General features: G+C 52.4%; 1 protein-coding gene across 6 annotated transcripts in view; it reads left to right on the forward strand.

The window, feature by feature from the left end:
• Positions 1 to 27,810, forward strand: part of SH3GLB2 (SH3 domain containing GRB2 like, endophilin B2) — a 260,034-nt gene that overhangs the window by 190,767 nt on the left and 41,457 nt on the right. For 2 of the 6 annotated variants that reach the window (XM_086924853.1, XM_086924854.1), the window contains exons 6-7: positions 5,100 to 5,162; positions 17,297 to 17,320. The exons of 2 other annotated variants lie outside the window; for them this stretch is intronic. In XM_086924853.1, coding sequence (XP_086780979.1) covers positions 5,100 to 5,162; positions 17,297 to 17,320 — 87 coding nt within the window. The remainder of the gene's footprint in view (positions 1 to 5,099; positions 5,163 to 17,296; positions 17,321 to 27,810) is intronic. 2 more of the 6 variants (XM_086924855.1, XM_086924856.1) reach the window with 1 other exon arrangement.

Genomic DNA, 27,810 nt, shown 5'->3' on the forward strand with positions numbered 1-27,810 from the left:
GAGGCCTCGATCTAAGGTTCACGCTTGTGATAGAGGCCTCGATCTAAGGTTCACGCTTGTGATAGAGGCCTCGATCTAAGTTTCACGCTTGTGATAGAGGCGTCGATCTAAGGTTCACGCTTGTGATAGAGGCCTCGATCTAAGTTTCACGCTTGTGATAGAGGCGTCTATCTAAGGTTGTGCATCAAACTTGTGATAGAGGCCTCTATCTAAGATTCACGCTTGTGATAGTCCTCGATCTAAGGTTCACGCTTGTGATAGAGGCCTCGATCTAAGGGCATGCTTGTGATAGAGGCCTCGATCTAAGGTTCATGCTTGTGATGGAGGAGTCTATCTAAGGTTCATACACCATGCTTGTGATAGAAATGTCTATCTAAGGTTCATGCATCATGCTTGTGATAGAGGCCTCGATCTAAGTTTCACGCTTGTGATAGAGGCGTCTATCTAAGGTTGTGCATCAAACTTGTGATAGAGGCCTCTATCTAAGATTCACGCTTGTGATAGAGGCCTCTATCTAAGATTCACACTTGTGATGGAGGCGTCTATCTAAGGTCCATGCACCATGCTTGTGATAGAAGTGTCTATCTAAGGTTCATGCTTGTGATGGAGGAGTCTATCTAAGGTTCATGCACCATGCTTGTGATAGAAGTGTCTATCTAAGGTTCATGCTTGTGATGGAGGAGTCTATCTAAGGTTCATGCATCATGCTTGTGATAGAGGCCTCTATCTAAGGTTCATGCTTGTGATGGAGGCGTCTATCTAAGGTTCATGCATCATGCTTGTGATAGAAATGTCTATCTAAGGTTCATGCATCATGCTTGTGATAGAGGCCTCTATCTAAGGGCATGCTTGTGATGGAGGCGTCTATCTAAGGACATGCTTGTTATAGATGCATCTTTCTAAGTTTCATGAACCTTGCTTGTGATGAAGGTTTCTGTCTGGTTCAATCCCTATGCTTGTGATAGAGCTATCTAAGCCCATGCACCGTGGCAACTTATTTGTAAGGTTTATGAACCAGGCTTGGGATGGAGACTTTGATCTAAGGCCCTTAAATTAGACACTAGCATCCTTGTTGAGGGGCATCATTATACCTGTGCTAGTGACATGAAGTGGGATGATCAGTGGTCGATCCTCCTCTGGTTTAAACCAGTTGTAAGGCTTGACCTCCTGTGATAGATCGGAAGCAACAGCAGTACCTGTCCTCCTGCACCTACACCTCAGAAGCTAGTGTATGACTGCTGCTCCTGATCTTGGCCTCAAACCGGCGTTGGGTCTGTTTCACTATATTACACTACAGGAGCTAATCTAGGCTCAGTCCTCTTGTTCTAGACCTCTGAGAAGGTATTGGGCCTGTCCCACTATCCTACGCCTCTAGACTTCTGGAACAGGTGTGGAGTGTTTTCAGCTTGTGTTAGGCCGCATGAATGGATGAAACCTCTCTCTTCCTCTGTTAGCAGGAGCGGGTGTGCGGTCTGTCACTCTTCTTTAGGCATTGGGAGCGGATGTAGGGTTTGTCCTACTGCATTGGGCTTCAGGACAGTGGCAGGGCCTGTCATTGTTTGCTAGGCCTCAGGAAGAGGTGTAGTCGCCCTCCTGGGCTGCGCCTCGGATGTGTGAGGTCTTCGGGTGCTAGATATCCAGATCATTAGTTGTGTCAGTTCTACTATGATGGGCCTCGAGTACACCTCTGTCCTCCTGTGCAGTAAACATACAGGAGCTAATATATGTAGGATCTGTACTTCAGCACTACGCTCCTGGAGTAGGATCTTAAACAACAACACTACTGCCAGTACTGATGGTGATTGAAAGTTTTTTAGGGTGGTCCCTATGGATAAGACATAAAGACCCGGTTTTTTATTTGTAAGTGAGGAAAATATAGCAAAACGATATGGAGTTAGTCCACACCACACGCGTATTACACAAAACGTATTTACATGTACACGTAAATAAAAAAACGGGTCTTTGTCTTATCCATAGGGACCACCCTAAAAAACATTCAATCACCATCAGTACTGGCAGTAGTGTTGTTGTTTAGGTTTCTTGGGCTCAGCCTTACTGGTTCAGAGTCACGACCCTGTGTCGTTTTCAGCCTGGAGTAGGATCAGCACCCCTGAACAGTCCTGAGGTTCAGGGTCTGTATCCTTTCGATAGGCTGGTGAACCTCGCCTCCTGTGCTAGGTCTAGAGTACAGGGTCTGTCCATGGGTGCTGGGCCTCCGGTGCAGCGGTAGGGTCAGAACTCCTAAGCTATGTCTCAGAAGTTGATGTAGGTTGGCATTCTTCTGCTGAGCCACTGAACCAGGTCTGGTTTCAGTGTATCTCTGCTGTACCTTTACAGTAGTTGTAGGATCTGTGGTAGACCTCCGGTATATGCATAAAGCCTGTCTTTGCCCTAGGCCTCAAGAGCAGATGTCAGGCAGTCTGCATGTGCCAGGCCTTAGCCATGGATCAGTACTCTTGTGCTAGGCTTCACAGTGAAGAATTGGGGGCTGGAGTCCAGTATATGTAACTGTGCTAGATTCTTTCTGTACTCTGGCATGGGCTGGATCTGTCCTGCTCTGATGGACCTTGTGTAGAGATGGGTCAGTACTCTTGTGTTTGTCTTCTGAAACCGCTGAAGGGACCATCTTCCATTTCCTGCCTCAAACTGCGGTACAGACAATCCTATCCCATGCTAGGCCTCTGGTGTAGGGTCACTACTCCTGTGTCCTATTCTAGTCTTCAAAATCAGGTTTGAGGTCTTGCTTCTTGTTCTAGTTCTAGACCTCCAGAAGCTGCAGCACGGTATGTGATTATCCTCTTATGCGAGGCCCCAGTCGAACAGCCTGTACTCCTGTTCTAGCTCTCAAAACCAGTGTAGTGTTTACCCTCTTTTACCACATGTCTTACACTGTATCAGAGTCTGTCTTCCCATGTTAGAACTCTGTAACAGCTGTAGCAACTGCACAGCCTTAGCAGTGGGCACACAGCTTACCCTATTGTGCTAGCCTCTGGGCATAGTGTGAGTGTTCATGTAATAGGCCTTGGGTTTGTCCGGTGTACTTGGCTTCAGGAGCATCTGGAGAAGCGTAAGATCTGCCTTTCATTGTTTGGTTTCAAGAGCTGGTGTGCCATATGCCCTTCTGTGACTGGCCAGGCTTGTAGTGTCATTACTTCTGTACCCGGGGCTTGAGAGCAGGTGTATCGGCATCAACAGGTGCTATGCCTCCAAATCCGGTGTTGAGGCTAGCCTATTGAGCGAGGCCTCCAGAACTGGTATACCAATGGCACTCGCGTGTGAGTCTCAATGTGCAAAGTCAGCGCCTGGGCTAGGCCTCAGGACATAGCATTGCTTAGGCTTATTTGTGGCAGACTCCACTGGGAGTGTAGGTACTCCTGGCCAGGCATCGGGAGCTGGTGGAGGGTAGATTCAGCTCTCTTAAGCCTCATTTGGAGGGCCAGTGCTGTTGTGGGAAGCACCTGGATCAAATGTGCTTTGTCCTCCTGTACTAGACCTTCGAAGCATGTGGAAGGCCTGTGCTACACTGCTGGGTCCCAGTAGCTGGTGTGGGGCATCTTTCTCTCTCTCTCTCTCTCTCTCTCTCTCTCTCTCTCTCTCTCTCTCTCTCTCTCTCTCTCTCTCTCTCTCTCTCTCTTCCCTCTCTCTTCTCTCTCTTCTCTCATTCTCTTTCTCTTTCTCTCATTCTCTTTCTCTCTCTTTCTCTTTCTCTCTCTCTCTCTCTCTCTCTCTCTCTCTCTCTCTCTCTCTCTCTCTCTCTCTTTCTCTCTCTCTCTTTCTCTCTCTCTCTTTATCTCTCTCTTTCTCTCTCTCTTTCTCTCTCTCTTCCTCCTCTCTCTCTTGGTCTCTCTTTGTGTGTGTCTCTCTCTCTTCCCCTCCCAGTGTAGAGTCTCTAGTGCAGTGCTAGGCCCTAGAAACAAGTGTAGGGTCAGTATCAGTTCTCTTGTGCTAGAACGCATGAGCTGGCTGGTGTAGGGGTAGTGATCCTGGGCTAGGCCTCAAGAACTGGTGTATAGAGTGTTCATGTGCTAAGCTTTAAGAGCAGTTGTAATACTTTGCTGCTAGGCCTTGAATGCTGGTGTAGAGTGAGAACGCCTGTGAGATATTGAAGTAGAAGGTGTAGGTTGAGTACTCTGCTAAAATCAGGACCTACTTTGGGTATGTCCTCCTCTTGATAGGCTACATGTGTAGTGTCCCCAATCTTCTGCTAAGCCTGGGAAGTCTTTTTGTGTTAGACCTCATGAGTCATCGTAGTGTGAGTGTTCCTCTTCTGGGTCTCGGAAGCAGGGGTAGGGTGCGTTTGCCTGTTCTAAAACTGAGGAGCTAGTGATGAGTCTGTTCTCTGCACAGCCTCACGATCTGGTGTAGTGCGAGTTGTCCTGGGCTAGACTTCAGGGCTGGGTGGAGAACCTGTCACCCACTGCTAGGCCTTACAAGGAGGTGTGGGTTGAGTATGCCTTTGCTAGAGTCTATCAGCTGCGCTGGGGTCTGTTCTTCTGTGCCAGAACTCAGCAGTAGGGGTAGGGCCTGTCACCTACTGCTAGGCCTTACAAGGAGGTGTAGGTTGAGTATGCCTTTGCTAGAGTCTATCAGCTGCGCTGGGGTCTGTTCTTCTGTGCCAGACCTCAGCAGTAGGGGTAGGGCCTGTCACCTACTGCTAGACCTTACAAGGAGGTGTAGGTTGAATACTGCTGTTCTAGACACACAAGAGCTGTGCCTGGGTCTGGTTTCCTTTTCTAGACCTCCGGTGAAGGGCCTGAACCTTGGTAAGTATGCCTGTGCTAGACCTCCTTAGAAGGTGTGAGGGTGGGTATGCCTGTGCTAGACCTCCTTAGAAGGTGTGAGGGTGGGTATGCCTGTGCTAGACCTCCTTAGATGGTGTGAGGGTGGGTATGCCTGTCCTAGACCTTAAAGGGCGGTGTAGGATCTGTCCTCCTCTGCTAGAGCGCCGGAGCAGGTGGATGGCCTCTGGAGGAGAAGTACAGTGTGTAATTGTGTGTTGATGTCATTTGATTGCTATGGCTGCCCTTGGGCCCTTGCTCACTGGTGCTTTCAGCTCATATGTATTTCTACATGACTTGTGACCTCTGTTCCCCCCACAGGCTTTGCCTGATTTTCAGGAGACAAGGCCACGCAATTATGTTCTGTCAGCCAGCGCATCAGCGGTAAGACCCCCTATCCTTTAGCTCTCACACCATGTCCTGCACCTATTGACCTTTATGTCCTGGCATTTTCAACATTTTAATCTGTATCGGGCGCCAGTTTGACTCGTAGCGCTTCTTCGCCTCACATGCATCTCAGCCAGTGACGGTGGGCGTCTCTCTGTAGCATGGTGCTGCTCACCTCCGGTGTACCTCAACCAGTGGAAGTGGTGTTACTTCTCCAATGTGCACCTCGAGCAGTGGGTGGTGGGTTACTGCCCCCCTCTCACTCACATGTAGCTTTCGTTTCTCATATTTCTTCCTAATATTAGATCCGTTCTGGGTTTGCGATGAGGCAGGAGAATGGCACAATAATTAGTGACTGTCCCCTGTTTTTTATTTGTATGTTCGTAAACCCTCTGCCCCTATCCCAGCTCCACTACGGTGTGCGTCCTTCACCGGTTCCCTACACGGCATAGTATGGGTGAGATCACATACAACCGAACTGTGACGAAAAATAGTTAAGGTCTTATTTGGACATCATACTTTGGTCAAAACACCACACAGATATATACAGACACACACATTTATATATAAGCGCTCTGATATCCTTCGGGATCTTGTTCGTGCTATATAAAACTTTATAAATAAATTAAATAAATATATATACAATATGTTTATTTTATTTTATTTATAAAGTTTTATTTATAAAGTTTTATATAGTGCGAACAAGAGCCCGAAGGATATCGGAGCACTTTACAAAAAGGGTGGAAGAAGATCAAAACCCAAGAACGACATCAAGTGAGAAAACACAACATGTATAATCGCAAAGATCACAGACTAATGACACAAAGGAGAGTAACACAATGAACAGATGATAGAGGGGTACGAGGGGAGAACACTATGCAGTAAAGATGAGCAGAATCACATGATGGAACAGTGGTTGTAGGATCAAGGATTTCGAGCCAGTGGACCTGGCCCAGATTAAGGAAGGAATTTGTCCATTAGGAATCTTTTGGCTTCTAGTTTGAAAGCGGTCGTTGAGGAGATTTTGCGTACTTCCGGTGGGGAGGCACCAGAGTAGGCTTGGTGACCAGTTCTCTTTTTGAGGAAAGTGTTAGCACTTCTTGAGGCTCTCCCACCACAGGATAAATCAAGCTTTTGTGCTAGGTACGTGGGAGTTTTGAAATGCAGGGCTTTGTGCATCCGACCGACAATCTTCATATGAATTCGAGCTCGGTAGGGTAACCATTTGATAGATTTTAGGACTGGTGATATGTGCTAATTTCGTTTGGTACCTGTGACCAGTCTGGCCGCGGCATTCAGTGATGACCTTAGTGGAGCCAGGGTGTATTTGGGATGGCCACAGAGCGTAGCACTGCCGTAGTCTAGCCTCGGCAAGACCATTGCTTGGACCACCTGCTTGAAATCCTTTTGTGGCAGGAATGGTTTGATGTTCCTCAAGGTCCTCATCAAGTGATTAGCTCCCTGGAGGAGTGTGGCTCACTGATTAGAGCGGCAGACCCTGATGCAGAGGTCTGGCCCGGGACCAGGGTTCAATTCCCGACGCGGCAGGGTCCTGAGCCCAAAAATTTCCATGGACTCGATAATTCTCGCCTCGGTGCCTAGTCTAATCATGGGGTCCCACGCTGCAACTCTGGGCAATAGCTTGCTTAATCTCGACTACGGCTGCCCACCCGCTGCGGGATGCCTGGCTTTCATTTTGGGGATGCCTAGTAGGGGTTATCTCACAGGGAAAAAGCCAGGACGGGTTCCCAAGGCAAGAGCCTTGATGCCTTCGGGTGATGCGTGCGCTATATAAGTCGCAAGACATTTACATTTACATTACACACATTGCTGATATGAAATTAAATGAAATGAATTTGTACTTGTAAAGCACACTTATACCCCAATCGGGGTTTCCTGGCGCTGTGCGCATACCGCTGTGGAACCCTTCCTGGCTTTTCCCTGTGAAATGTCCACTCCTGGGCACCCCCAGGGTGAAGCCAGGCATCCCAGCGCTGTTGGGGCCATTGTGGAGAGTAAGCAAGCTATTGCCCAGAGTTGCAGAGTGGGACCTATGATTAGAATAGGCACAGAGGCGAGAATTATCAGGTCCGAGGAAATTGAGCCCAAGACCCGCCGAGGCGGGAATTGAACCCTGGTCCTGGGCCAGACCTCTGCATGAGGGTCTGCCGCTCTAACCATTGAGCCACACTTCTCCACATTGAGCCACACTTCTTCACGATATGATTTCTCATATTCAGGTGCTTGTCCAAGGTGATTCGGAGAGATTTGGCGGAGTCCATGATGAGGGCGGTGGAAGGCTGTGAGGTGATTCAGCCAAAGGTTTAGCTTGGGGGTGTGGTTTGGGGGAGAGATGAGAAGGAATTCAGTTTGGAAGTGTTGAGCAGTAGATGGTTCTCGGTTAATCAATTTTGTTTGGCCTGAAGGGAGGTGTTAAGTGAGATGATGTTATCCGCGGATTAGACTTTCAAATAAAGTTGTGTGTCGTCCGCCTACATATGGAAGAGAATGTTCAAGGAATTTAGTGATTTTGCCATAGGTTCCAAGAAAAGGTTGAAGACGATAGGAGATAGGGCGGACCCTTGGGGAGGGACACCCATGAGTACTGGACAGGGCTGGGAGAGGGAGTGGTTTGCCTGGACTCTTTGTGATCTGTGGTGTGGGAAGGAGGAGAACCATTGTAACGCCATACCTGAGAAACCCATCCTGTTCTTCAGAATGGATAGGAGGTTGTCGTGATTAACTGTGTTGAATGCGGAGGAGAGGTCAAGGAGGATTAGGAGGCAGGAGTCATTTTGTTCAAGCATTTTTAAAATGTCATCCATAACATGCGTGAGAGCCAATTTGGTACTATGCCCCTTCCGAAAGCCGGATTGATGCTGGTCTAGTAGTTGGAAATTCTCTATGTGAGCACAAAGTTGGGATTGTACGCATTTTTCCAGTAGTTTGGCTAGTATAGGGATATTGGAGATAAGGCGGACATTTTTGAAGTCAGTTTTATCTGAATTCGGCTTTTTTAGAATAGGTGACACCTGAGCTGCTTTAGGTAGTCTGGGATCATGCCTTGTGATAGAGAAGCGTTTAAAATCCTTGTCCAGGTGGGGAGGAGTACATTCCTAATTTCTTTTAAGATGGGGCAACGGGTCACTGAAGTGGTTAGAAGGATTGCAGTTCTGATGAATCTTATTGATGTCTTTTTCACTGAAAGGGGTAAAGGTGCCTCAAAGTGCATTGTTCTTAGAGATCAGACTGATTGGTTTGCACTTATCTAAGAGGTCAAGGGATGGCAGTAGAGCCTTCTTAGAGGTGAGTTCAATGGTGATGAGTCTTGACTTCTAATTGAAGAAAGCAGCAAGATCATCGCAAGAAGGTGGGATGACTCTGGAATCCGAGTGGTTTGGGCCTGCCACTGATTACTGTTTGACCAGTTCGAAAAGTTTCTTGGGGTGGTTTGCAGCTTGATCAAGTTGGTGTCTGAAATAGTCTGCCTTGGCACTCTTTATTTGTTTGTTATAGAAGCTCCTAACATCTCTAAGGAGTTTTAGTTGTTCTTAGGAGGGTTTCGATTTCCCAGAGCGTTCAGCTGCCCGAAGGTTGCGGTGTTCCATGTATAAATGTTCGTTGTCCCATGGTTTGGACATTTTTGTTGAAGCGTTTTTTTGTTGGAATGGTGCAATGTTATCCATGATGTTGGAGGTGGTCGAATTGTAGGAGTCAGTGAGTAACTGAACCACGACCAAGTAAGCTTGGGTGGAGAGGGCAGATTTACAGTGGGCTACTTGGTCAGTTGCGTTTATTGTTCTGAGGTCCGTTTTCCAGATCTTTGATTTCGTTGGCTGAGCATTCCTTGTCGACACCTCCCTGTTAATATAGAAAAGGATGCAATGGTGGTCGTAATGGTATCCAGAGTGATGGTCTGCCCTTTTGAGATAATGAGGTCTAGCGTTTCTCCTTTATTGTGAGTTGGTTTGTCGCAGTGCTGGATCAGCTCATGATCATTCAGAAATGCTTTAAGGCGGGATACCGCCTGGTCATTTTATTAGACCAATGAAGGTTGAAGTCACCAAGGAGGATTTTAGGCACGGCTGAGTTCCATTAGTTGCTCGATGAAGGGGAGATTGTCTCCCGGGGTAATAGAAGGTGTGCAGTTTGCAAATCGGCAGGTTATTGCTTGAGATACTGAGACAAAGGTATACACAGGAGGAGGGTGAGGGGGACTCCCAAGTGAGAAATCGAGAGTGTGTTCCTTTGAATACAGGCTAGACCACCCCCCAGCTTTATATTTAAAAAGGTCTATTCATTTTCCTGGAAAATTGGTGGTTCTGTGGGCATGGTCTGGTTCTCCTCTGCCTGTCGGATGATGCTTCCCGTGAAGTGCTTAGTATTTGATCCCCTTGGCCAGTGAAAGAAAAGTGCTCAACAGAAATGATCGCTAACAAATACATGTGTCCCTGACAAATATCATCTTCTGAGTATTGTCCATATATGCTGTCCTGATTCTAAGTAAGGGTTGGTGATCACGTGAACGCTTGCGGGTGAGGAGTATTTGTAAGTTCCTTTGCACGTCACATGTTTGCCGAATGACATTTGAAGTATATCTGTGGTCCTTTACTTCATGTTCATGCTAACTGTCGTCGAGGTTGGGACAAGCCTTCATAAATGAACCCACTGAAGTTGTAGTACTTGCCAGCCTTAGCCAGAGGAGTCTGTGCCCTCGCAAACATTTCTCTAGTGCCAAGGCCACTTATCTATTGGCTGACCTGCTCACACACATTACATGGATGCTCCCTCAAACCATTGACCTCTTTTCTAGCCTACACTCGATGGAAAAACACACCCACCCAAAACGTGCTTCAGCTCAAGCCTCTACAGATGCAGGGCATGTACTTTTCCACCGTCCGGACCATAACACCTATGGCTGATGAGACCCACGTGGTGCACAGACGGGCAAAGTCCAGCTTCCAGCCAACTGACCTCCCCTTGCAGGGACCATTGAAGTTTTATTTGTACCACTCTTCACGATACCACACGGTGTGTACGCCGCCTGACCCCAAAGGCACTCTTCCTTTGGGTTACTAATTCAGTTTTTCTCACTCTGGGCATCATTGCACACATCCTTTTCTAGTGGATGAGCTTAGATAGTGTATGGTATTACCTCAAAACCTGACCTGCCCACCATTACGTGCTGCTTTGAAATCTTAGTCCTGGAATGGTCACCTTTATTCTCTGATCCCATGTACTTGATGAACCTTCACTCAGGGTTCTCGCTCGAAGAGAAGCAGTGGATCGAGATTTATATATGTGCCACTGCCTGTATGAACCCTACTAGGAATAATGACTTCTTCCTGTACTTTAGAGAGCGAGGAGGCAGGTTCACAGTGAGAGCCTCACACCCTTCCCAGTACGGTTGTCTTAGGGGTTCCTGACTTGGAGAGTAGAACTGAAATGAAGGGCTTCATTCAGTGCAGTGCCCTCTTCCCTCGTTGTGTCAAGGGCTGTTCTTTTTGAAGGGTCTCTCTGCCGCTCTTCAGATGGCTCCTTTGCTCATAACCCCCTCGTCACGTTCTTGGCTTGATGTCTCATGGTGCACCGTCCATCTTTTGTTAAAATGTTGAAAATGCAGGCTTGCTCTCGCTTCTGTAACCTTTGTTGGAATGAACACAGTGGCATGGCTCTGGAACAGCGCACATGGAATGTGAGGAACATGGATGGAGCAGTGAAGACACTGAAACTGGCTCTTGGTTTCCGGGCTCTATAATGTAAAACTGACTAAAGTGAACACAAATTGTGTCTTTTTGGAGGCTCTTGATAATGTCAGAGGGTGTTCAGGGAGGCACACTTAGGGCTCAGCATCCACAAAGTTGTATATAATGTATTTGGAGCCTCAAACCTCAGCACTTGGTGTCCATGCAGCTAATGGCACGGTTCAGGGCTCAGGAGTGGCTTAGAGTAGAAAATGTGTGTTTCTGTTCACAGAAAAGCTCATCAGTTATGCTTCTACCTCAGCCTGGAACCATTTTGTTACTGTAAGGGGCATTTAAAAGTGGGTTATGGCATCGTAACCCTGAATCTCATGTGTGATCCTCGCCCTAAAGTCACCGCTGTGCCATGTTGGCATGCCATGAGTCTAGTATCACAGTTACTGTTTTGAAGATTCACCACAGCCTGAAGTCTTTGTGCTGAGATGGAGGATTGAGACCGGGTCATCCCTTGAGGTTTTGGAGCTGTTGCCATCTGTGTTCAGTCCCTTGTGTTGCTTTCACCTCTTGCTTTTTCTGTTGTGTGGGTGTGCTGTTTTTGTGCAGTTCTTCAGAAGTCTCTGAGGAATCACCAGATTACTGTTGTCAGGTTTACGATTATACTCCTGGCTCAATGTTTCTGACAATGACAAATGTAGCGACTGGGCCTTTTTTCCAATTCGTAACATATTTCCTAAATGAGGAGAGGGTTCAAGATGGATGCTTGAGTCCGAAGGCGAGCAAGCCGGGTGTGTGTGGTGGGAAGGGAGCCTGTGTCTTGTGTGTGTGATGGGTAGGGAGCCTGTGTGTGTGTGTGTGTGTGTGGCGGGAAGAGAGCCTGGGTGTGTGGCGGGAAGAGAGCCTGGGTGTGTGGCGGGAAGAGAGCCTGGGTGTGTGGCAGGAAGGGAGCCTGTGTGTGTGGCGGAAAGGGAGCCTGGGTGTGTGGCGGGAAGGGAACCTGGGTGTGTGGCGGGAAGGAAGCCTGGGTGTGTGGCGGGAAGGGAGCCTGGGTGTGTGGCGGGAAGAGAGCCTGTGTGTGTGGCGGGAAGGGAGCCTGGGTGTGTGGCGGGAAGGGAGCCTGGGTGTGTGGCGGGAAGGGAGCATGGGTGTGTGGCGGGAAGGGAGCCTGTGTGTGTGGCGGGAAGGGAGCCTGGGTGTGTGGCGGGAAGGGAACCTGGGTGTGTGGCGGGAAGAGAGCCTGGGTGTGTGGCGGGAAGAGAGCCTGGGTGTGTGGCGGGAAGGGAGCCTGGGTGTGTGGCGGGAAGGGAGCCTGGGTGTGTGACGGGAAGGGAGTCTGGGTGTGTGGCGGGAAGGGAGCCTGGGTGTGTGGCGGGAAGGGAGCCTGGGTGTGTGGCGGGCAGGGAGCCTGGGTGTGTGGCGGGAAGAGAGCCTGGGTGTGTGGCGGGAAGAGAGCCTGGGTGTGTGGCGGGAAGAGAGCCTGGGTGTGTGGCGGGAAGAGAGCCTGGGTGTGTGGCGGGAAGGGAGTCTGGGTGTGTGGCGGGAAGGGAGCCTTGTGTGTGGCGGGAAGGGAGCCTGTGTGTGTGGCGGGAAGGGTGCCTGGGTGTGTGGCGGGAAGGGAGCCTGGGTGTGTGGCGGGAAGGGAGCCTGGGTGTGTGGCGGGAAGGGAGCCTGGGTGTGTGCCCGGAAGGGAGCCTGGGTGTGTGGCGGGAAGAGAGCCTGGGTGTGTGGTGGGAAGAGAGCCTGGGTGTGTGGCGGGAAGGGAGCCTGGGTGTGTGGCGGGAAGGGAGCCTGGGTGCGTGGCGGGAAGGGAGCCTGGGTGTGTGGCGGGAAGGGAGCCTGGGTGTGTGGCGGGAAGGGAGCCTGGGTGTGTGGCGGGAAGGGAGCCTGGGTGTGTGGCGGGAAGGGAGCCTGGGTGTGTGGCGGGAAGGGAGCCTGGGTGTGTGGCGGGAAGGGATCCTGGGTGTGTGGCGGGAAGGGAGCCTCGGTGTGTGGCGGGAAGGGAGCCTGGGTGTGTGGCGGGAAGGGAGCCTGGGTGTGTGGCGGGAAGAGAGCCTGGGTGTGTGGCGGGAAGGGAACCTGGGTGTGTGGCGGGAAGAGAGCCTGTGTGTGCGGCGGGAAGAGAGCCTGGGTGTGCGGCGGGAAGAGAGCCTGGGTGTGCGGCGGGAAGGGAGCCTGGGTGTGTGGCGGGAAGAGAGCCTGGGTGTGTGGCGGGAAGAGAGCCTGGGTGTGTGGCGGGAAGAGAGCCTGGGTGTGTGGCGGGAAGGGAGCCTGAGTGTGTGGCGGGAAGAGAGCCTGGGTGTGTGGCGGGAAGAGAGCCTGGGTGTGTGGCGGGAAGGGAGCCTGGGTGTGTGGCGGGAAGGGAGCCTGGGTGTGTGGCGGGAAGGGAGCCTGGGTGTGTGGCGGGATGAGAGCCTGGGTGTGTGGCGAGAAGGGAAGCCTGTGTGTGTGGCGGCAAGAGAGCCTGTGTGTGGCGGGAAGAAAGCCTGGGTGTGTGGCGGAAGGGAGCCTGGGTGTGTGGCGGGAAGAGAGCCTGGGTGTGTGGCGGGAAGAGAGCCTGGGTGTGTGGCGGGAAGAGAGCCTGGGTGTGTGGCGGGAAGAGAGCCTGGGTGTGTGGCGGGAAGAGAGCCTGGGTGTGTGGCGGGAAGAGAGCCTGGGTGTGTGGCGGGAAGAGAGCCTGGGTGTGTGGCGGGAAGGGAACATGTGTGTGTGGCGGGAAGAGAGCCTGGGTGTGTGGCGGGAAGAGAGCCTGGGTGTGTGGCGGGAAGTGAGCCTGTGTGTGTGGCCGGAAGAGAGCCTGGGTGTGTGGCGGGAAGAGAGCCTGGGTGTGTGGCGGGAAGGGAGCCTGGGTGTGTGGCGGGAAGGGAGCCTGGGTGTGTGGCGGGAAGGGAGCCTGTGTGTGTGGCGGGAAGAGAGCCTGGGTGTGTGGCGGGAAGAGAGCCTGGGTGTGTGGCAGGAAGGGAGCCTGTGTGTGTGGCGGGAAGAGAGCCTGGGTGTGTGGCGGGAAGAGAGCCTGGGTGTGTGGCGGGAAGGGAGCCTGGGTGTGTGGCGGGAAGAGAGCATGGGTGTGTGGCGGGAAGGGAGCCTGGGTGTGTGGCGGGAAGAGAGCCTGGGTGTGTGGCGGGAAGAGAGCCTGTGTGTGTGGCGGGAAGAGAGCCTGGGTGTGTGGCGGGAAGAGAGCCTGGGTGTGTGGCGGAAATTGAGACTGGGTGTGTGGCGTGAATGGAGCATGAACTGTAGGAACAAACAGATAAAATATAGTCTTCAATGAGTCCTATATTCATTGGTGTCCAGCCGGACACAGTTTTAATCAGTTAGAAAAATAGCAAATACTCAAAAAAGAGCAAACAAACAATACAGTGGGACACAATCCTGCATCCGATTTACACAGAAATCACACAAACGGAAAACATAAACCATAAATAAACAAAGTTTTTCAGGCAACAGGTGGGCGGGAGCTTAGGTCAATGGAAATACATAAACAAACTATCCGCGATAGTTAACACATTGATAGCACACATTGGTTTACTGTGTTAAACTATACTTGTACTCCCTTAAACGTGAATGGAGCATGGGCATGTGGCAGGGGAGGGTGTCTAGGTGTGTGGCAGAGGAGGGTGTCTAGGTGTGTGGCAGGGGAGGGTGTCTAGGCGTGTGGCGGGGGAGGGTGTCTGGACGTCTGGCGGGGGAGGGTGTCTGGACGTCTGGCGGTAAGGGAGCCTGGGTGTGTGGCGGGAAGGGAGCGTATGTGTGTGTGTGGCGGGAAGGTAGCCTGTGTGTGCGTGTGGCGGGAAGGTAGCCTGTGTGTGCGTGTGGCGGGAAGGTAGCCTGTGTGTGCGTGTGGCGGGAAGGTAGCCTGTGTGTGCGTGTGGCGGCAAGGTAGCCTGTGTGTGCGTGTGGCGGGAAGGTAGCCTGTGTGTGCGTGTGGCGGGAAGGTAGCCTGTGTGTGCGTGTGGCGGGAAGGTAGCCTGTGTGTGCGTGTGGCGGGAAGGTAGCCTGTGTGTGCGTGTGGCGGGAAGTGAGCCTGGGTGTGTGGCGGGAAGAGAGCCTGGGTGTGTGGCGGGAAGGTAGCCTGGGTGTGTGGCGGGAAGGGAGCCTGGGTGTGTGGCAGGAAAGGGAGTCTGGGTGTGTGGCAGGGGAGAGTGTCTAGGTGTGTGGCGGGGAGGGTGTCTGGGCGTGTGGCGGGGGAGGGTGTCTGGGCGTGTGGCGGGGGAGGGTGTCTGGGCGTGTGGCGGGGGAGGGTGTCTGGGCGTGTGGTGGGAGAAGGGTGTCTGGGCGTGTGGTGGGAGAAGGGTGTCTGGGCGTGTGGCGGGAGAAGGGTGTCTGGGCGTGTGGTGGGAGGGGAGAGTGTCTAGGTGTGTGGCGGGGGAGGGTGTCTGGGCGTGTGGCGAAGGAGGATGTCTGGGCGTGTGGTGGGAGAAGGGTGTCTGGGCGGGTGGCGAGAGAAGGGTGTCTGGGCGTGTGGCGGGAGAAGGGTGTCTGGGCGTGTGGCGTGTGGTGGGAGGAGGGTGTCTGGGTGTGTGGCAGTAGGAGGGTGTCTGGGCGTGTGGCGGTAGGAGAGTGTCTGGGCGTGTGGTGGGAGGAGGGTGTCGGGCCGTCTGGCGGGAGGAGGGCGTCTGGGCGTGTGGCGTGTGGTGGGAGGAGGGTGTCTGGGCGTGTGGCGGAAGAAGGGTGTCTGGGCGTGTGGCGTGTGGCGTGTGGTGGGAGGAGGGTGTCTGGGTGTGTGGCGGTAGGAGGATGTCTGGGCGTGTGGCGGTAGGAGGGTGTCTGGGCGTATGGTGGGAGGAAGGTGTCTGGCCGTCTGGCGGGAGGAGGGCGTCTGGGTGTGTGGCTGGGGAGGGCGTCTGGGCGTGTGGCTGGGGAGGGACTCTGGGCGTGTGGCTGGGGAGGGACTCTGGGCGTGTGGCATGGAAGGGAGCCTGGGCATGTGGCAGGGATGGGAGTAAAGGGTATGGGAAAAGAAAGGATATGGCTAGGGCCAGGAAAAGAGTCTGGGATAGGGAGTGGAAGTGATGTTGTTTACATCACCGTTAGTTTGAAGAATAGTGTCAGATTTCTTAAAATCATAACTTCAATCTGTCTGCAGGGAATACTCATGGCCAAATTATTTCAAGAACTTTAGGCTGATTACCTCTCCCTCAAATATATGTTTCTGGAAAGTGGGTGAGGGTGGCATTGAATGTGATATGGGAGAAGGGTATGTGGCTGAAGAACGGGTACCTGCGAGTGGATGGATATGAGACTAGGGCCGTTTTAGGGAGTGAGGTTACAAGTGGGAAAGTGATAGGTTGAAAAAGGATGGCTGTGCATATTGAGTGGGGTAGAAGCAGTGAGTGAGGTCTTCTATAACATCAGTAACATAAGTGAGGTGCTCCAGATGAAAGAGGCCACACTTACCGGATGTGAAGCCTGCCAGACATGTAAAACACAAGGTCTTGCCACAAGATATTGCTCGGATGCCCCTTTGTGCCAAGGCAACCAGTTGTTTGTACCTCCTGGGTGTCTCTCAGGGGGTATATGTGAAGGAAGAGGATTGTCTATAAAAGACCTAAATATTTGCATAGATTTGAAATGTCCTTGGTCTGCCAATGCAGTGACCACAAGGCTTCATCTGATTTTCCTAAGCTTCACTGATTTTTCTTAGTCTTATGGGTGGGCTTTAATTAAGAAAGGGGGCACTATTGCTGGCTCTGCTTACCCTGCCCTCAGTACTGTGCTGCCTCTCTCCAGCTGCTACCTTGATCACCTCATCTCAGCCCATGGCCACCATTACTTTGCACCACACGTCTCCTCTGCATGTTTGGTCATTGCCACATTTCAGATTACTGTCACGACGCAGCAGCATGCTTAGCCTAAACCCTGCCAGCATCTGTAACGTACGTACCCTCCTCACGTCCTCCATGCAGCAGTAGGTGGCAGCGAGTGGTATGTAATGCCTGCATGTAGGGGATGGTTCCTCGTCCCGGATAGTCTATGTAAAGCCTTACCCAAAAACCCTCCATTACAGACGGTATCCTGAGTCTTCCCTATAAGGTAGGGCTCCTCAACTGTCCCGATACATGCTGAGAGAAGGGATTTCTGCTTTTATCATGAGAAGAGTTGCATGTTGGTGATGGTACTGTTAGCACTGTGCAGTGCAATTCCACCTTGTATACATCTGCAAGTCCTGTCCTGCTTGGGTCTTGTCTGTGTTGCCTGTTGCCTTGCATAGTTGTCGTCTGCCCTGCCTGCTGCCCTGCCCAGGTCGGTGCAGCCTGCCACTCTGCCTAGGTCGGCGCTGCCTACTGCCCACCCTTCTCTTGTCTGTTACTTGTCGCCCTACCCAAGTGTTTGTTGCTTACCTTCATTGTTATTGACAGTACGTTTTTGTTGTATTTGCCTCTCCATGAACTGTGTGACACTCACTTGTTGTCTTGTTACTCTACCGCCCTGTAGCTCTGGAGCGACGAGGTGGACAAAGTAAGTATTGGTATCCGAAGAGTTCCTGTAACTGGGAATATTTGGGACAATGGAGATATGGGTTTGGGCCTTGTGTTCTTGTGATGTGTGGTCCACTTGGGCTGCGATTTTATGTGTAGTACCATATATTTATATATCTCATATTTCTTGCCATTAGTATGGCTTCTGGCCTACTCCATATGTGATTCTGGGGTTTCCATCTTAGACCAGACCTTGGAGTTTCCCTTTGGTAGCGGGTGTTAGGATTTCTGGAGTGGGTGTTAGTGTCTGATTTTATAATTTTTGTGTCTGCAGAACTTTGGTGACTGCTGTTATTTTCATTATATTTGTAGAGCACACTGTTACCCGGAGGTTTTCCTGGCGCTAGTAGCTCAACTCTACTGAGAACAGGGTGGCACAGAGTGAAATGTAGCTGGGGTGGAATTATAAGTTCCCCCCATCCACCCAACAAGGCTTTCTTCGTGGGTGGTTCGCTCACAAATTTGGCTCCTGGTGAGCGGAGGTTTTTTTGGGGGTGTACCATCGAAATTGGTGAGTCAAAAAATCAGGACCCTGACCATGTAGTGCCTTAAAGACAATAATAAAATGCTGGCACATATCCGCAGGTTTGCATCCTGTCGGATGCGCAGCCTTTAGAGGTAGTCGGCCACACCATTGTGTGTGTGTGGCTGTGTGTGTGCTTGTGCGCTCGCTCGCGCTCTTCTCTCATCACACAGATACCAGGCTTGGCCCTTCTGTTCCACCTTCATTCAACGCTGACCCTCTGCACAGGGTCTGGTGTGCACAGAAGCAGTCATGATCTGTTCTTGCGCAGTATACATGATGTCTTTGTGCTTACCGCCCTCTCATTCCATTGATGCGCTCTCTTCGGTAGCCATCTCCTGCTGTGTCTGAAGCACAGCCTTCTGTTCCTCTGACTGAAGTAGTGGGATGTATCTTCTGAATATTTGATGAACTCTTTGAACGGGGGGGGGGGGGGGGGGGGGGCTGGCCCCGTAGCTCATTCAGTCTTTATTTTTAATAAATCACCGGGTAGCTCCAGTGGCCCCGCTATAGCTCGGGTGGCCCCCACTGTTTAGAATTAGCATTTGGTCTTCCTGGCGGCTGCCCTCTTCCCTTCACTCAGCAGCTTTCCTTTTCCTTCTGTATTATTGATGAGGCTGCAGCCTGTGGATCCATGCACCAGGGTGATTTCATTCTGAGAGTCCCCTGAGCCACAGTCGAGAGTAAACACATCTGCTGCCCTAGAAACAAAGGCACTGATGCCAGGGAAACATGTAACGGCTTGAGCAAAGCAGAAAGGACCTCTGGGAGGATGGAGGACTAGTCGGGAACCTGTTTGTGCACCAGGAAAGCTGTGAAGCCGTCAGGAGAACTGAAGGTTTGGGAGGGAGAATCGTAGTCGGCCAGTTGTCTGCAACAGTGCCACAAAACCAGCCTAGAGCTTCCACCTTCACAAGAGAGACACATGGGCAAGGGGACTTTCAGGCCAGCAGGAGAGCCGTAGGGATAGGAGGGCCACAATCCCACCATGAACACAGTACAGCCTGAAGATGAGCCCCAGGGTTATTGAAGGATCCATAGAGGTGGCTGCAGAGCAGCTAGGTGACAGGACGCTGCGTGTGAAGCTCAGAGGGCTATTGAAGGAGCTCTGTGGCTGTCGGGTCCATAAGGTTAGCAGAGCAGCTGTAGAGATGGCCAGGGAGATCTAGGGTGACCGGGGTATGAGGGGAGGTGACCGGGGTTTGAGGGGAGGTGACCGGGCTATTGAAGGAGCTTTATGGCCTTCGGGTCCATAAGGTTAGCAGAGCAGCTGTAGAGATGGCCCGGGAGATCTAGGGTGACCGGGGTATGAGGGGAGGTGACCGGGGTTTGAGGGGAGGTGACCGGGCTATTGAAGGAGCTTTATGGCCTTCGGGTCCATAAGGTTAGCAGAGCAGCTGTAGAGATGGCCAGGGAGATCTAGGGTGACCGGGGTATGAGGGGAGGTGACCGGGGTTTGAGGGGAGGTGACCGGGCTATTGAAGGAGCTTTATGGCCGTCGAGTCCATAAGGTTAGCAGAGCAGCTATAGAGATGGCCAGGGAGATGTAGGGTGACCGGGGTATGAGGGGGGGTGACCGGGCTATTGAAGGAGCTTTATGGCCGTCGAGTCCATAAGGTTAGCAGAGCAGCTATAGAGATGGCCAGGGAGATGTAGGGTGACCGGGGTATGAGGGGGGGTGACCGGGCTATTGAAGGAGCTTTATGACTGTCTGGTCCATAAGGTTAGCAGAGCAGCTGTAGAGATGGCCAGGGAGATGTAGGGTGACCGGGGTATGAGGGGGGGTGACCGGGCTATTGAAGGAGCTTTATGACTGTCGGGTCCATAAGGTTAGCAGAGCAGCTATAGAGATGGCCAGGGAGATGTAGGGTGACCGGGGTATGAGGGGGGGTGACCGGGCTATTGAAGGAGCTTTATGACTGTCAGGTCCATAAGGTTAGCAGAGCAGCTATAGAGATGGCCAGGGAGATGTAGGGTGACCGGGGTATGAGGGGGGGTGACCGGGCTATTGAAGGAGCTTTATGACTGTCAGGTCCATAAGGTTAGCAGAGCAGCTATAGAGATGGCCAGGGAGATCTAGGGTGACCGGGGTATGAGGGGAGGTGACCGGGCTATTGAAGGATCTTTATAGCCGTCAGGGCCATAAGGTTAGCAGAGCAGCTGTAGAGCTGGCCAGGGAGATCTAGGGTGACCGGGGTATGAGGGGGGGTGACCGGGCTATTGAAGGAGCTTTATGGCTGTCGGGTCCATAAGGTTAGCAGAGCAGCTGTAGAGATGGCCAGGGAGATCTAGGGTGACCGGGGTTTGAGGGGAGGTGACCGGGCTATTGAAGGATCTTTATAGCCGTCAGGGCCATAAGGTTAGCAGAGCAGCTGTAGAGCTGGCCAGGGAGATCTAGGGTGACCGGGGTATGAGGGGGGGTGACCGGGCTATTGAAGGAGCTTTATGGCTGTCGGGTCCATAAGGTTAGCAGAGCAGCTGTAGAGATGGCCAGGGAGATCTAGGGTGACCGGGGTATGAGGGGAGGTGACCGGGCTATTGAAGGAGCTTTATGGCCGTCAGGGCCATAAGGTTAGCAGAGCAGCTGTAGAGCTGGCCAGGGAGATCAAGGGTGACCGGGGTATGAGGGGGGGGTGACCGGGCTATTGAAGGAGCTTTATGGCTGTCGGGTCCATAAGGTTAGCAGAGCAGCTGTAGAGATGGCCCGGGAGATCTAGGGTGACCGGGGTATGAGGGGAGGTGACCGGGGTTTGAGGGGAGGTGACCGGGCTATTGAAGGAGCTTTATGGCCTTCGGGTCCATAAGGTTAGCAGAGCAGCTGTAGAGATGGCCAGGGAGATCTAGGGTGACCGGGGTATGAGGGGAGGTGACCGGGGTTTGAGGGGAGGTGACCGGGCTATTGAAGGAGCTTTATGGCCGTCGAGTCCATAAGGTTAGCAGAGCAGCTATAGAGATGGCCAGGGAGATGTAGGGTGACCGGGGTATGAGGGGGGGTGACCGGGCTATTGAAGGAGCTTTATGACTGTCTGGTCCATAAGGTTAGCAGAGCAGCTGTAGAGATGGCCAGGGAGATGTAGGGTGACCGGGGTATGAGGGGGGGTGACCGGGCTATTGAAGGAGCTTTATGACTGTCGGGTCCATAAGGTTAGCAGAGCAGCTATAGAGATGGCCAGGGAGATGTAGGGTGACCGGGGTATGAGGGGGGGTGACCGGGCTATTGAAGGAGCTTTATGACTGTCAGGTCCATAAGGTTAGCAGAGCAGCTATAGAGATGGCCAGGGAGATGTAGGGTGACCGGGGTATGAGGGGGGGTGACCGGGCTATTGAAGGAGCTTTATGACTGTCAGGTCCATAAGGTTAGCAGAGCAGCTATAGAGATGGCCAGGGAGATCTAGGGTGACCGGGGTATGAGGGGAGGTGACCGGGCTATTGAAGGATCTTTATAGCCGTCAGGGCCATAAGGTTAGCAGAGCAGCTGTAGAGCTGGCCAGGGAGATCTAGGGTGACCGGGGTATGAGGGGGGGTGACCGGGCTATTGAAGGAGCTTTATGGCTGTCGGGTCCATAAGGTTAGCAGAGCAGCTGTAGAGATGGCCAGGGAGATCTAGGGTGACCGGGGTATGAGGGGAGGTGACCGGGCTATTGAAGGATCTTTATAGCCGTCAGGGCCATAAGGTTAGCAGAGCAGCTGTAGAGCTGGCCAGGGAGATCTAGGGTGACCGGGGTATGAGGGGGGGTGACCGGGCTATTGAAGGAGCTTTATGGCTGTCGGGTCCATAAGGTTAGCAGAGCAGCTGTAGAGATGGCCAGGGAGATCTAGGGTGACCGGGGTATGAGGGGAGGTGACCGGGCTATTGAAGGAGCTTTATGGCCGTCAGGGCCATAAGGTTAGCAGAGCAGCTGTAGAGCTGGCCAGGGAGATCAAGGGTGACCGGGGTATGAGGGGGGGGTGACCGGGCTATTGAAGGAGCTTTATGGCTGTCGGGTCCATAAGGTTAGCAGAGCAGCTATAGAGATGGCCAGGGAGATGTAGGGTGACCGGGGTATGAGGGGGGGTGACCGGGCTATTGAAGGAGCTTTATGGCCGTCAGGTCCATAAGGTTAGCAGAGCAGCTATAGAGATGGCCAGGGAGATGTAGGGTGACCGGGGTATGAGGGGGGGTGACCGGGCTATTGAAGGAGCTTTATGACTGTCAGGTCCATAAGGTTAGCAGAGCAGCTGTAGAGATGGCCAGGGAGATCTAGGGTGACCGGGGTATGAGGGGGGGTGACCGGGCTATTGAAGGAGCTTTATGACTGTCAGGTCCATAAGGTTAGCAGAGCAGCTGTAGAGATGGCCAGGGAGATGTAGGGTGACCGGGGTATGAGGGGGGGTGACCGGGCTATTGAAGGAGCTTTATGACTGTCAGGTCCATAAGGTTAGCAGAGCAGCTATAGAGATGGCCAGGGAGATGTAGGGTGACCGGGGTATGAGGGGGGGTGACCGGGCTATTGAAGGAGCTTTATGACTGTCAGGTCCATAAGGTTAGCAGAGCAGCTATAGAGATGGCCAGGGAGATCTAGGGTGACCGGGGTATGAGGGGAGGTGACCGGGCTATTGAAGGATCTTTATAGCCGTCAGGGCCATAAGGTTAGCAGAGCAGCTGTAGAGCTGGCCAGGGAGATCTAGGGTGACCGGGGTATGAGGGGGGGTGACCGGGCTATTGAAGGAGCTCTATGGCTGTCGGGTCCATAAGGTTAGCAGAGCAGCTGTAGAGATGGCCAGGGAGATCTAGGGTGACCGGGGTATGAGGGGAGGTGACCGGGCTATTGAAGGATCTTTATAGCCGTCAGGGCCATAAGGTTAGCAGAGCAGCTGTAGAGCTGGCCAGGGAGATCTAGGGTGACCGGGGTATGAGGGGGGGTGACCGGGCTATTGAAGGAGCTTTATGGCTGTCGGGTCCATAAGGTTAGCAGAGCAGCTGTAGAGATGGCCAGGGAGATCTAGGGTGACCGGGGTATGAGGGGAGGTGACCGGGCTATTGAAGGAGCTTTATGGCCGTCAGGGCCATAAGGTTAGCAGAGCAGCTGTAGAGCTGGCCAGGGAGATCAAGGGTGACCGGGGTATGAGGGGGGGGTGACCGGGCTATTGAAGGAGCTTTATGGCTGTCGGGTCCATAAGGTTAGCAGAGCAGCTATAGAGATGGCCAGGGAGATGTAGGGTGACCGGGGTATGAGGGGGGGTGACCGGGCTATTGAAGGAGCTTTATGGCCGTCAGGTCCATAAGGTTAGCAGAGCAGCTATAGAGATGGCCAGGGAGATGTAGGGTGACCGGGGTATGAGGGGGGGTGACCGGGCTATTGAAGGAGCTTTATGACTGTCAGGTCCATAAGGTTAGCAGAGCAGCTGTAGAGATGGCCAGGGAGATCTAGGGTGACCGGGGTATGAGGGGGGGTGACCGGGCTATTGAAGGAGCTTTATGGCCGTCAGGTCCATAAGGTTAGCAGAGCAGCTGTAGAGATGGCCAGGGAGATCTAGGGTGACCGGGGTATGAGGGGAGGTGACCGGGCTATTGAAGGATCTTTATAGCCGTCAGGGCCATAAGGTTAGCAGAGCAGCTGTAGAGCTGGCCAGGGAGATCTAGGGTGACCGGGGTATGAGGGGGGGTGACCGGGCTATTGAAGGAGCTTTATGGCTGTCGGGTCCATAAGGTTAGCAGAGCAGCTATAGAGATGGCCAGGGAGATGTAGGGTGACCGGGGTATGAGGGGGGGTGACCGGGCTATTGAAGGAGCTTTATGGCCGTCAGGTCCATAAGGTTAGCAGAGCAGCTATAGAGATGGCCAGGGAGATGTAGGGTGACCGGGGTATGAGGGGGGGTGACCGGGCTATTGAAGGAGCTTTATGGCCGTCAGGTCCATAAGGTTAGCAGAGCAGCTATAGAGATGGCCAGGGAGATCTAGGGTGACCGGGGTATGAGGGGAGGTGACCGGGGTATGAGGGGAGGTGACCGGGGTATGAGGGGGGGGTGACCGGTTATCGAAGGAGCTATAAGGCTTCCAGATCCGTGAAGGTGGCAGAGCAGTCAGGCTTGGCTGGGAACTGAAGGGCGACAGAATCAGGGGAGTTCCATAGGACTATCAACACTGCCATGCCAGCAGTAATGACCATGACTAGTGTGAGGGGCTCTGAGTCTGGGAAAGGGTCATAGGGTCAGCTGGTGGGGTGGCAAAGAATGACTTTTACAGCACCTTCTTGAAATGATGAGTGCATATCACACTGGGCTAGTTTTCTTCCATATACTTTATTAACATTATTAAGTTCACTTGTATCAGCTGAATTATTGGAGCTTCAATTTTTTTTATCTGAAGATGCCAAAGCGGAGAGTCAACCCGGAGAATGTTACAGCAAACAAACCAGTTTAAATTATTACAAAACGTGAAGTCTTCCATTCGCCTGATGTGTTTTAGTAAACTTTTCCAGAAGTCTGCTGCCTGTTCCCAGAAGGTCTATCCTCCTTCAACGTCCCTCATGCCTCGGCATCCTTCTGCAGGTATTGATCAGTGACCTAGCATTACCACACGGCTCAGTCCAGATAAATAAAGCAAAGAAATAAATACTGTGGGCAAACAAATTGAGGCAGCAGGACCAACCTAGACCCAAAAGGCAAGCATCAGAAAAGAAGAGATAGACATGCTTCTCCAACAGAAGTCCACAGTGTTGGTACCTGAGGTAACGCTCTGTTCATGGCATGTGTGGCTGTAGACACATGCTCTGCACACTCCTGCCAGCTAGTGTTGGGGTCGGACGTGTGCAACTTGTTTCTCTGCTCATTTTCTTATGTCAGACAAACCTTTGGGCAATTATGTAATACTTGTCACTAGCATTAGTTTGGAACCACAGGAGATGGGTACTACTGTGAACTTGTTGAATTGCCAAGCACCTTCTTTTTGGACTTTGACTTTTAGAGAGTAACCAGATTGAAAATGTAAGCCTTCCTCTTTGAGGCGGTTATTGCCCATAATGCAGTGAATACATTTATCACTCACATTAAGTGACAAACCGTGTTACTCTGTCAGAGAGACACTTCTAACCACAGAGGCCTTAGTTTAAGAATGATCCCCAGGCATTGCACTGGATCGGGAATAGCTTTTCAAGCAATACACCTGCACGCTAGTAGGTGGCTCTGCGTGGCGTTATTGGCGCTAGGAGTGACGTGCACGGTACCTATATCGGCATCACCTTTGGGCTGACGTCCGTTCTTTCCGTTCCGTGCCAGATAGTGCTGCTCTGGCCTGAGCTACAGCTCAGTGGCTTTTTGACTAGCTTTTTGCCAAACATTTTTGAGATTTATCTGGTGTGTAGATATGTCATCTAAGAAACCAGCTGGTTTGAAAAACATGTGGGGCCTGTAACTGGCAAATGTCACTTGACAGACCCCCACTTGGTGTGTTTGTGGTGCTTGAAGCAAGACCACAACTCTAAGGCCTGCAAGGACTGCTGCGCCATACACACAAAGCGCTGAAGGAGTGCTTCCTCCAGCTCCACGCCACCCAACGCCTGGTCAACTCCATGATACTCGAGGTCATGTTTGCACGGAAGGTCCTGGGACCGTTTTCAGAGCCCGTCCCATCCCGGTGGTCTTAGTCACATTCAAAATCTTTAGGGAATTTGGGGAAGTCCCTCAAACACAACTTCACCATGTCCATCAAAGTCTTTTGGCGAGATGAGGGAGCAAAGCCACACGAGTCAGCGGAAACTGAATCCAGGTCTGTGCTTCCCTGATTTTGCCGGAGCGATCACCGCCCAATTGAAAGAGTTTTATGAGGCCGTGCTCCTCATATTTGTGTGTCCCGTACTTTATGGAGCGCCTCCAAGCCCCATAGGCCTGGGAGGGGCCCCTACTGGATCCATGCCGGCGGATTCACCCTCTGCATGGATCCAGCCCCCATGAATCCCTTGCTGTATCTGGAGCAGAGCCGTTGACGAGACTGAGACCGTCCTCGAAGCCTGCTCCAGTGCCGGCCCCATGGTTATTCCCGACTTCAGCATCGAGCCGGATCCATGCTCCCCGGAGCAGAACCAGTGCATTATTTACTCAATAGGCCTGGGGAGGGAAACAAATGGGAGAGGTCTATGGTCCCTTATGGTTACCAGTTCCCTGAAGAACAGGACAACTGGTATGAGAAACTGGCAGAGGCCAGTGGGTTAGACACCTCACCGGACACTAGCCTGGTCTCTCCTACATTGGCTACGGAGGAGGGATCCTCTTGTGCAATGGTGGTGTTCAGGGTGGCTGAGGTCCAGAACTTACGGCATCCTCTAAGCAGTAAATACAAATGTCTTGATGCAGATCACTCAGCTGGGAGTCTCTCCTTCTGAACACCTACACTCCTTCAGTGAAGCTCTTACAGGCGTCCTACTCGGGATCTGGTACAAGCATCGCACATGGGGTCCTGTGCATAGAAGGATTGCCTCCCGCCATCTCCCCTGCTCCTGGGCTTCCCAGTTTCTTCCCCCAGTGCCCCGCCCCAGAGAGTTTGGTTGTCCAAGCCTCCACGTTCAGGATTAACCCCGGCACATTCCCTAACATTCCACCAGATAGGGAGTCCCAAAGGCTGGACACCTTACGCAAAAGAATGTTCTCTTCAGCCAGCCTAGAAATGTGGTCTGTGAAAATAGCGTGCCTTTTGGGCTGTTAATCCCATATAATATGGGACCTGAATGCGACAGTAATGCTTATGGTCTCGGAGGAGACAAGCCATACTCACCCAGGCTATTGCTGATGGTTTTGGCTCGACACAACTGATTTGCTGAGCAGAGAGATTTCCACTTGTGAAGTAGTGTGGCTAGTGTGGTGTGGCTCACTGGTTAGAAGCGGCAGACCCGAGAGCAGAGGACGGCCCGGGACCAGGGTTCGATTCCCGGCGCGGCAGGTTTCTGGACCAGGGTCAGCGGACTCGATAATTCTCTCGCCTCGGTGCCCACTCTGATCAGCGATCACACTCGGCAACTCTGGGCATTAACTTGCCTCATCTTCACTAACGGCCCCACCAGACCGCCGGGGATGCCTGGTCTCACCCTGGAGATACCCATTAAGGGACCATCTCTCAGGGAAGCCAGGAAGGGTTTCGCAGCGGTCGAAGCGCCTTGGGACCCTCCGGGTAAGTAGTGCGCTGTATAAATGCCTATACATACACTTTTGCAGCGTGAATCTTTCTGGATTCACTATGCTGTGCATTATTCCGCAGTCTAGTGGTTGGGTCCGGAATCGTAGTCTTTTCTTTGTTTTGTTCTTAGTAGCCCAGGTGGGCGTCGACGTCCCACCTTTTGGTGTCCTTCCTGTGACGTCGGCACTCTTCCTGCGGAAGCTGCCACCCTTGGTCGCCATCTTCAGATTCTTTTTTCCGCGGTTGGGTCTGGATCGTTCCTGAGAGGGCTCCAGACATTTTTGGAGAAAGAAGACACCAAAAGCCTTTTTTGGACAAAAACAATTGGAAAAGACGACGAGAGACTACACCATCGAAGGGGGCGACGAAGGAACAGGAGAACTTCCAGAACTTCGACGTCCATCGGAGAATGCGCGCTCAGGGGGCCCCCTGAACGCAGGAGATGGACAACACACCATTTAAATTCTGCCGTAACTGCCACCACAAGTACGCGCAGAAGGACCAGCACCCGGTTTGCAACCTCTGCCTACCAGTCGACCAGGAGAGCAAGGACTGCAACTTCTGCTCCACCTTCACGCCAAAAACCTTCAAGTTAGAGCGAGGCAGAGGATGGCCAACTCCAATATGCAGGGCAAGGGCCAGCCACCATCCCTTCGAGACCTCGGGCTCTCAACAGATGCCACGCCGCTGCTGGAGCAAAGTCACCAAAGACCAACTCTCCACCACCCTCGCCCGTAGCCCACCCGCAGAGCCTGCCAACCCTGACGCCGTTGCTCACAACCTCAGACAATGGATCAAC

The sequence above is a fragment of the Lissotriton vulgaris genome, chromosome 5 (genome assembly GCF_964263255.1).
Source record: "Lissotriton vulgaris chromosome 5, aLisVul1.2, whole genome shotgun sequence".
Classification (NCBI taxonomy): domain Eukaryota; kingdom Metazoa; phylum Chordata; class Amphibia; order Caudata; family Salamandridae; genus Lissotriton; species Lissotriton vulgaris.